The sequence below is a fragment of the Oncorhynchus mykiss genome, chromosome 12, assembly GCF_057628025.1.
Source record: "Oncorhynchus mykiss isolate SJ-2025 chromosome 12, ASM5762802v1, whole genome shotgun sequence".
Classification (NCBI taxonomy): Eukaryota; Metazoa; Chordata; class Actinopteri; order Salmoniformes; family Salmonidae; genus Oncorhynchus; species Oncorhynchus mykiss.
Window position 1 is genome coordinate 29895097 of NC_143033.1, and position 9278 is coordinate 29904374.

The 9278-nt window shown below is 42.5% G+C and overlaps 1 protein-coding gene across 8 annotated transcripts; it reads right to left on the reverse strand.

Moving 5' to 3' along the window:
* Window positions 1–785: 785 nt before the first annotated feature.
* Window positions 786–6756, reverse strand: LOC110537372 (zinc finger protein 711). 8 transcript variants are annotated; one of them, XM_021623364.3, is made up of 8 exons: window positions 6145–6756; window positions 4769–4863; window positions 4217–4663; window positions 3652–3810; window positions 3414–3551; window positions 3144–3278; window positions 2842–2985; window positions 786–2740 (listed from the first exon to the last, which is right to left on the reverse strand). In XM_021623364.3, the coding sequence occupies exons 2-8, from the start codon at window positions 4845–4847 to the stop codon at window positions 1563–1565; spliced, it is 2280 nt and encodes a 759-aa protein (XP_021479039.1). In that variant the 5' UTR covers window positions 4848–4863; window positions 6145–6756; the 3' UTR covers window positions 786–1562. The 8 variants fall into 8 exon arrangements, with proteins under 8 accessions (XP_021479039.1, XP_021479041.1, XP_021479040.1 ...); XM_021623366.3 differs by having other exon boundaries at window positions 4769–4859; window positions 6145–6323; XM_021623365.3 differs by lacking the exon at window positions 6145–6756 and adding an exon at window positions 5363–5647.
* Between the last annotated feature and the right edge of the window lie 2522 nt (window positions 6757–9278).

A 9278-nucleotide genomic window follows, 5' to 3' on the forward strand; every position in this document is an offset into this window, starting at 1 on the left:
GATCACATTCCAGAGGTTTTCAATGGGGTTCAGGTCTGGAGACTGGGCTGGCCATGACAGGGTCTTGAGTTGGTGGTCCTCCATCCACACCTTGATTAACCTGGCTGTGTGGCATGGAGCATTGTCCGGCTGGAAAAACCAATCCTCAGAGTTGGCGAACATTGTCAGAGCAGAAGGAAGCAAGTTTTCTTCCAGGACAACCTTGTTAGTGGCTTGATTCATGCAAATCTGCCCGATTCCAGCTTTGCTGAAGCACCCCTAGATCATCACCGATCCTCCACCAAATTTCACAGTGGATGCGAGACACTGTGGCTTGTAGGCCTCTCCAAGTCTTGCACCCACTGAAATTTGGTGGAGGATCAGTTGTCATTTTCTGCAAATAAATGCTCTAAATGACAATATTTTAATTTGGGAGAAATGTTGTCAATAGTTTATAGAATGAAACAAAAATATTCATTTTACCCAAACACATACCTATAAAATAGTAAAATCAGAGAAACTGATAATTTTTGTCATGGGGGGGGGGGGGGGGGGGTATCTATACCCCTCAAAGATATTTCAAAAAGTACATTTCCACAAATCAGATGTTCATCATTCTAAATCAATAAACATCTTGATTTCACCTCTCTAGGTCAATCACGGGATGACTTGATGTCAGTAGGTGCCCATGTGAGATGCAAAGCAGTGTCATCTTAACACAAATCCACCTGTTGCTACATTATTTATTACTGAATGAATGATGACAAAAAGTTCATATGAAGAGTGAATGAATGGTTGAGGTGAACAATTTATCAGGAGATGTCTTTATTTACTAAAGGAGCTCCTAACATTTCAGTTGAGACATGAGAATAGATGACACTGATTTTGTCTGATGCGTGAGAGACAGTCCTGATAGTGAACATGATGTTGTTGGCTCTGAGCAAAATAATTTTAGTAGTGCACACATGGGAAAAATTGAAAACCCCTGATTGTCTGACAAGCGATTATTTCAATGCATAATGGACACATACGAGTACAAAGCCGAGTCGTCCACATCCCCTTTCCATCCCTTTGAATACAGAGAAAACTGACACAGACGACTGTTTACATTTGCAATTATAACTGGGTCTTTAAAATGCATTATTTTCACAATTTATTGCTAGCAGAAACAGTACTAAAAATCATACAATGACTTGTCAGAGAACAGTTATCCCAAGGTCAAAATGAGAATAGTCAGCAGTCAATCAAACATGGCATTAGTTCAAATCAATTTATCTTAGCACTGATACTGCATATAACAAGTGTTGTGCTATTCATACAATCCAGGCATGCACAAGCATACTACTGAAAAAATGTGCTTTCAGCAATGTTCAGGACTTGCCTGACAAAGTTTGTTTGAATAGCACCCTAGGTTTGAGTACTAATGGTGATGTGAGGATAAGGTTAATAAATAACTAATAAAGTTGTAAGAAAATGTGACAATTGTCATCCTTTACCACATTGAAACCTTTGTATTTCCCTGCTCTATAGTGAGTGAGAATAGGATTGTACTGAATATGGGAAAGGGTGTGTGAAGTGGAACTCTACATTAAAATGTCCTTGTGATGCCGCGCAATGTGCTGGCTCTTTTCAGAGGGCCTACGGAAGCCTTTAGTGCAGTAGTCACAGCGGTGGGGATAGTCCTTGGTGTGGATGGATATGACGTGCCGTTTGAAACCAGAAGCGTCAGAGGAGCTGTACTCACAGTACTGGCACTGGTACACTTTCCGTCCACTGTGGGTCTTCATGTGCTTCTTCAGTTCCAGCTGATGCCTGAAGCCCCGTCGACAGCGCTTGCACTTGAATGGCAAGTCTTTGGTGTGGACGGACAGGATGTGGCGGCTGAGTATGAACGGGTCTGGCGTCTTGAAGTCACAGTGGCGGCACTGGTGCAGCCTGGCACCTTTGTGAGTCTCTGCATGTTTTTTGAGCTCCGAAGGCCGGTGGAAGCCCTTCTCACACACATCACACTTGTGAGGGAAGTCTTTGGTGTGCACAGAGATAATGTGGCGCTTCAGGTCACTGGAGTTGGTGCTCTTGTGCTCGCAGTGCGGACACTGGTGCGTCTTGTGGCCCTGGAAGATCTCCATGTGCCTCTGCAGCTCCCGCTCGTCAGGGAAGGCCTGGGGGCAGTGTCCACACTTGAAGGGCAGCTCAGCACCGTGCTTACTCTTTATGTGGGTCTTCAGGTTGGACTGGTCGGCACAGCGGAACTCACAGTGCTGGCAGTGGTAAGGCTTCTCACCTGTGTGGGTCCTCATGTGCTTCTTGAGCTCTGAGGGGTGGCGGAAACCCTTAGCACATTCCACACATACGTGGGCAAAGCTCTTGCTGTGCACAGCCAGCAGGTGGCGGTTGAGCAGACCCTGCTCGGCTGTCTCATAGTCACAGTACTTACAGTGGTGCAGCTTGGGTTCCTGGTCACGCAGGATGAGCTTGTTGGAGCTGAGGGGGCTCTCCACACAGTAACGCCGCGTGAACTCAGTGAACTCTGGTACCCTGTCACTCTTCACTATGAGCTTGTGGCCCTCCAGGTGGTTGTGGAAATTGACCTTCTTGTTGGTGGTAAAGTCACAGTCTGTGCACTGGTACTTCTTCTTGAACATGTGGTCCGGGTGGTTCTTCATGTGGATTTTCAGGAAGCCTCGTGATCTGAACTTTTTCCCGCAGATGTGACAGGGGTACACAGTCAGAGGTTGGCCATCTGGACCAATGATCACAGCTGGGGAGAAGAGTGGAAGAAAAAGACCAGGCAGTGTTAGGACTACAGCTAAAAACTAATATTATAAAATTGTATGGTTTAATGAACATAGAACCCCATACCTGTCTGACACTGACGTGTCTCTCCCTTCTTCTTTTTCTTGATATTCTGTTTGAGAGCTCTACTTGTACTCAGGCTGTCGCTGATCTTCAGGTAATGTGTACCTGTGTTGTTCTTGTTCTCCAGCCTGGAGTCCAGACTGTTACCTAGAGAAAATTATTTTGAGCCTATGTCATATACCACATCCACCAATTCAACACTCAAAAATCATGATGTGAACAAAATCGAAATGTAAGGCTAAATGTAGAATTATATCTTACAGCATACTGAATGCATGCCTATGAAGGAAAGGAGTCAGCTTTACCATAAGCTGCAGCCCAGGCTATAGTGCCAAAGTTCTTATTATGGCTGGAGTCTTCCAGGGAGTCCTGAATGGCAGGGGCATCCTCCTCTCCCACTATCACCTCCATGTACACCTCATTTGCCATCTCAGCACAGTCTGCTCAGAGACAAGCAAAATGTAGTCATTATATTTAATACTACAACCACTTATTGGGACAAAAAGAATAAGACAGACATATGATCTGATGTGTATAAGGGATTGGAGGAAGTGCTGGTAATTCAGGGGACTCACTGATCTCTGAATCCTCCTGGGAAGGGTCTTTCACTGCCATGTAGACCATCTTCTCTCGAGACAGCTTGCCAATGCCCCCAGTCTCCAGCACTGTGTGGCCGTTGTGGAAGTCACTCTCAGCTACAATCTCTGTGCCACCTGCACTCACAGTAAACGTCTGAAGTCAGAAAAACTAAACAGAGGTGTGCCTTTCAAATAAGTCGTAACTTTCAGAAAGCCAAATAATAGCAGTCCTCGCCTATGTTAACATCATCATCAGCCTCTGCCTTGAAGATGTAGACTTTGATGCACTCAGAGTCGTAGTCGCCCTCTTTGGAGCCATCCTCCTCAGGCATCACCTCAGAACCCATCTTAAGGGGCGTGTCCTCCATGTCCAACTTCTCCTCAACATCATCCACTGCACAAACAGCACAATTATTGTTCACTCCCCTACGTATTTATTTAGACAGCGAAGCCAAAACTTATAATTTGGCTCTATAATCTAGCATTTTGGATTTGAGATCAAATGTTTCATATGAGGCGACAAATAAAATACCTTCAAATAAAAGGTGACATTCTGTTCTTTCGCGTCATAAAACATTTGATCTAAAATCCAAAATGCTGGAGTATAGAGCTAAATTAATCGTTTAAGCTTCACTGTCCAAATAAATATGCAGGGGTGTGTACATTCTCTGATCCATCCTATTGAAGGCAATTATTCTGTCAGTCTTGGACCAAATCAAATCGTATTTGTCACATGCGCCGAATACAACCTTACCATGAAATGCTAGTAGTTCTAAGAACAGAAGATGGATGCGACTTACAGGAGATCACCAGGTAGTCCTCAGAGACACTCCCCTCATCCTCATTGTCCTGCTCCTCGATGGTGACTGCAGAGTCTTCCATCTCCTCCACATATGTCTCTGAGTTGCAGTTAGAGACCATGATCTCCTCCGTGACCATCTCAAACACCCGGTCAGGAACACTGTCAGATTCCTCTATGAGCTCTGCTGTCAGCACATGTTGATGGTGGTCTGAGCCCAGCACCTCATCGATGGCCACCTCGGCCCCCAGGACCGACTCAGTCATGATCATGCCGTCAGGGTCGTCACTGCAGCAGATGTCTGGCCCCTCTACAACCTCTGAGCCCAGGTCATGCTCAAATGTGATGCCCTCCTCATCAGTCACCACATCTGACACCAGCACCGCCTCTGGCACAGACACCACAATGTGGTCACCGTCGATGTGAGCCATGCCACCCATACCTGCCACTGGGGAAGTCAGGGGGAACTGTTAGACTCATCTTATCAGTTCGAACATACACAGACACAGTCAAATGAACAAAAGGCCATGGAGTATTGATAGAGATGACATACCAAAATCTTGCATTATCATTGTGTGTTGCATCTTTGAGTTCTGCATCTGAAAGTTCAAGACCCCTCCACCACGGTCCATTCTATTTGTATCCTGTCTGGTACAAACACAAAAGAGGAGAGGATTAAGTTGATCTCATTTTATTCATTCAATCAGGACCTCTGTCAATGCATAAATCAATACAAATGTGTCAACACATTTGATTCAATTAAATAATCAACAGACTGATCTTCATCAATGCTGAATAAATATTGACATAAAAACTACTAAATGTTAAGACTGAAAGATTAAAAACACATTGCATTTCAGCATTCACATTTGATGCTGAGCTCTCAAACCATCAGTGAAGTGTTATGCTTTTTGTTGTTGTCATAAGCAAGGGAGGAGACACTTGAAATAGAGAAAAGGAAAACACATAGCCGATAAATCAGTTTCCATTATATTATCTATCCTGAAATAATTGTTTTGTGGAAATAAAGCAGACAGCTATAATGCTTGATTAGGTTAGGAGAATTAGGTTAGGAGGTTAGGAGAATGTCAGGTTAGGAGAATTAGGTTAATGTTAGGAAAAGGGTTAGCTACAATGCTCTCCAAACCTGCTAGGAAATGTCCCTTCCGGTTGTAGCTGTACTGCATCTAGTCACAGCCGCGTAAATTATCCTACCTGGGTGGAATACCGTTATGACAGGAAGTTTCTTTTTCGTAGCAGGTTAGGATCATTAATGTAGCAGGTTAGGATAATGAGGTTAAGGTTAGGAAAAGGGTTAGCTAAAAATGCTCTCCTAGCCTGCCACGAAAAGTCACTTCCGGTCGTAGCTGTACTCCATCTAGTTACAACCCACTGACAGACAGCAGAGAGAGCGCCCAGACGCAATAAATATGGCGGCTTCTGTTTACATTGTGGGCACACAACCCCGCCAACAATGACGTATAGCGCGAGCGCACAGGTGACTGTAGCAAAAATAATGAATACACATGAATAATATGCTAAATGATATTTAAGCATACGTCGAATCTATTATTTTTTTCAGGACTCCAACAAGTGTGCAATACTGATGCTTTGCAAATGTTTTTCTGTTCTGTGCTAAATTAGCGAGCTAACTAGTTAGCAATAGCATTCCCAGCAATTGTAATCAATATTAGTAAAATAAACGCAGTAACCCCACAACTGTGTATATACTTTAGAAAGTGTGCACTGAAAGAAAACACAAATGAACATCGGCTTGCAAAAGTCACGATATATTTCCGAGCTAGCTATTCCGTTAATTAGCTTGGCTAGCTAGCCACCATTGTTGCTTTTTTCGACTGGGGTGGAGGCCCGTAGGCCTTCGTGACAAGGCCCCGTTGTCATATTGCATTAAACGTAATACATACTTACCAAATCAAGTCACTGGTGTCTTTTTTAAATGACACTTTTCGGGTTCAAACAGTCTTTCTGTAGTCTTCTTGTTAAATTAGGTTATATTTCTCATGGTGCAAATGAGAGGCCTGTACAACATTCTAGATCCTTAAGGCTGTTTTCAGGCCTGGACCAATCACGTAGCTCCCTAATAGCTCGGAAGGGTGGGGGCGGTGGGGGAGTAGACTGCGCTCAGTCTTCAATATTTTTTCCAAAACTGCTGGTCCCTGTCTCTACAACTACGTCATGTAACTATTGTAAAGTTTAGAAATCTTAAACATGTTTGTATGAACTAACTAATAGGTGGAAGTGCAGTGTATACCACAACTGCTCATTTACTTTGCAACAAATTGCTATGACTATCTGAAGTTAGAGCTCCTAGGCCCAATACTGTAACTGTCCTCTAAGTGTTAAATTCTGAGTTTTCAACTGAAACGTGGTATAAATTGTTAAAATTTTTGTCACATGCACAGAATAAAGTATGTGTAAAACAGTACAGTGCATAACTTGTGAGCTCTTTTCCTATAATGCACAATAGATATAGTAAAATAGATAAGAAATAAAACAAGTGAAATGGAGAGAAGAAAAAAATGAAACATGAATGCAGTTATATACAGATTTATATTCAGGTCGTGCAGTACCATTATTTCAATGTGCAGGGGTACTGGAGTGATTGAGGAAGACATTTACATGTAAACCAGTGTAAAAGTAGAATGCAGAACATTATGTTTTTTTTATGACTGAGGCCTGTGTGATACTTTATGTTAATAATGATATATTGTATCGGTTCTAAGTATGTGGATTTGTGTGTCAAATCAAAACATTTGAATCAATTAAGATGTATTTGTGCAGCACCTTGCATGTATAACTGAGAAAGGAGGGATGTGTCCAGTTCCAGTGGAAGGGATCGTGAAGCCACACTAAATAAATCAGCACTGTATGATCGGCAGAAGAAAATAACAACTCAAATGAAATGCACAGAAATCAAACCTACTGTTTAAATGTACTTTAATACATGAAGTGAAAATATTTTAAGTGAGAGTTTGTTACAGATTACTAAGGAATGTTGAGTACACCGTTTTGCCTATGTGCATTGGCAGGCTGCCCCATTCTGTCCCAAATCAGGGTAGTGGATCTCTCAGGGGAGGCATAGACACGACCATGACTTGACAGGTACTCTCCAACTGAGAGGTCCTTACTGGGACAGGGGTTCCTCAAACCAGCGGGGCTAAGGGACTGGGGTCTCTGCAGCCCTCTGATGGAAGAGGCCTGAAATGATTCTCTCAGGGACTGGCGTACTGCTCCAGTCGCAGGGTCACTGGAGCTCAAGGTTTTGGCACAGACAAATGAAGATTGGCCACCACTCCTAAGCTTGACTGAAGACGCACCTACTGTAGGATGTAATAATACATTTGGAAATATTATGGCCTACACATGTGTATGAAATAAAAGCAAGTACAAAATTCAGTTCCTATGGATTTCTATACACTTGCTGAGATGCAATCAAATTTTATTGGTCGTGTACACATGTTTTGCAGATGTTATCGCAGGTGCAGTGAAATGCTTCAGTTTCTAGCTCCAACAGTGCAGTAATACTTAATACACACAAATCCCCAAAATATCAGAATAAACTATGTCATAGTCCGGAATATAAATATATATGTACATGATGGTGTGTATAGACATTATGGTTTAGTATATGTTCTCCCTACTAAAATACTAACCCACCAGGTGGAGACCTGGTTCAACCTGCGATAGGGGTCAGGCGGGAGGTGGGGTGGTTTGTGGGGAGCTGGCCATTAGCCTCCAGGATGCGGCTGTTCCTGACTGCCTGGAGGGAGTGGAGGCTGGTGCAAGTAGGTGGTAAATTGACGTTGGGCATGCTGCTTGTCAGCTCCTCTACAACAACAACCTACATCTGGGTCAACTCCCATTTCACATATACAATTGGTCAAACACACACAGCAGATCATGTTAAACTGGTAGTGTCGATTTGTTTTTGTTTTCAAGTAAAAGTCAATATGTGAATTTGTGTGGCAAATTGGATTTTCTATTCAGGTGCTCTTTTTTGCCTATGCTCCTTGTGAGTTTAAGCAGCTTAGAGTGGTGGCCTGACTGGGAGGCCTTGGCTGCTGTGACCAGGCTGGGCTATGGATCTGGATGACTGGCCCAATGGGGAGGGCCAGTAGTGGGGCAGCTGGCTGGGAGGAGGTGTGTATGCGACTGTCCTCCAGACTATACTTGTCGAACTCCAGATCACTGTAGCCATAATTACAAGGTGACAGCATGGCTGTACCAACACTCCTGAATGGTGTGGCAGCAGCAGGGATGGAGGAATAGTCCTGTCTTAAACCTTGGGAGAAGAAAAACACTGTCAAACACCCTCTTCACAAGTAAAGTAATTATGTATAGTATGTGGGTCATTCTTGGGCTCAGGTAATATTTCAGTCCCTCCGACCTTTTATAGAGAATTGGGTCACCAAAATCATATGTTAAAAATAAAAAATATTTTGTATATACATTGAAATGTACAATATAATGAATTGAAATAAATATAGCATTAATTTAAACTTTATTATTAAAAAATCATATTTTTTAACTGACACTGAGAATTGTGTCATGTCCCCCAGGCATTTCACTTAAATTTTACTTGGGAAATGTATGTTAAAATGTGCACATAATTAATAACTTTTGCCATTAATGCAAACATATATTTGTTTTCTTTTGTTGAGAAAGTATTTTTATCAAATCAATTCCTGATTATTGATTAAAATCACACAATTTAGCTCTGTCCCTCAGTCTACACTCAACTCCGTCACACCAAACAAACTGACAATAAAAATGGTCAGTCCACCCTTATGTCCCATCATTAACAGGAAGTGACATCTTCAACATCATGGTACAGAAACAGGCAAGTAATCACATTTTTGTATGTCTGTACTTTGTTGTTTTTTAAAGTCATTTGGGGATAGTTGAGTTGACCAACTCAACCCCGTTACATGGAATAAAGATGGAAAACTAGTACTTGCCAAAATTATACTTTAACCCATAAAAATATACAATCTATTAATTTCATGCACAAGATGTGGTCTCATGTCCTTCACCACATGAGG

Coding starts and splice junctions, on each gene's coding strand:
- LOC110537372 (XM_021623364.3), bottom strand. CDS start 4,847: ATGGACCGTGGTGGAGGGGTCTTGAACTTTCAGATGCAGAACTCAAAG. Junction 3,552..3,651: donor TGATGATGATGTTAACATAG/GCGAGGACTGCT, acceptor CTGTGAGTGCAG/GTGGCACAGAGATTGTAGCT. Junction 3,279..3,413: donor CCAGGAGGATTCAGAGATCA/GTGAGTCCCCTG, acceptor GTCTCTGAGCAG/ACTGTGCTGAGATGGCAAAT.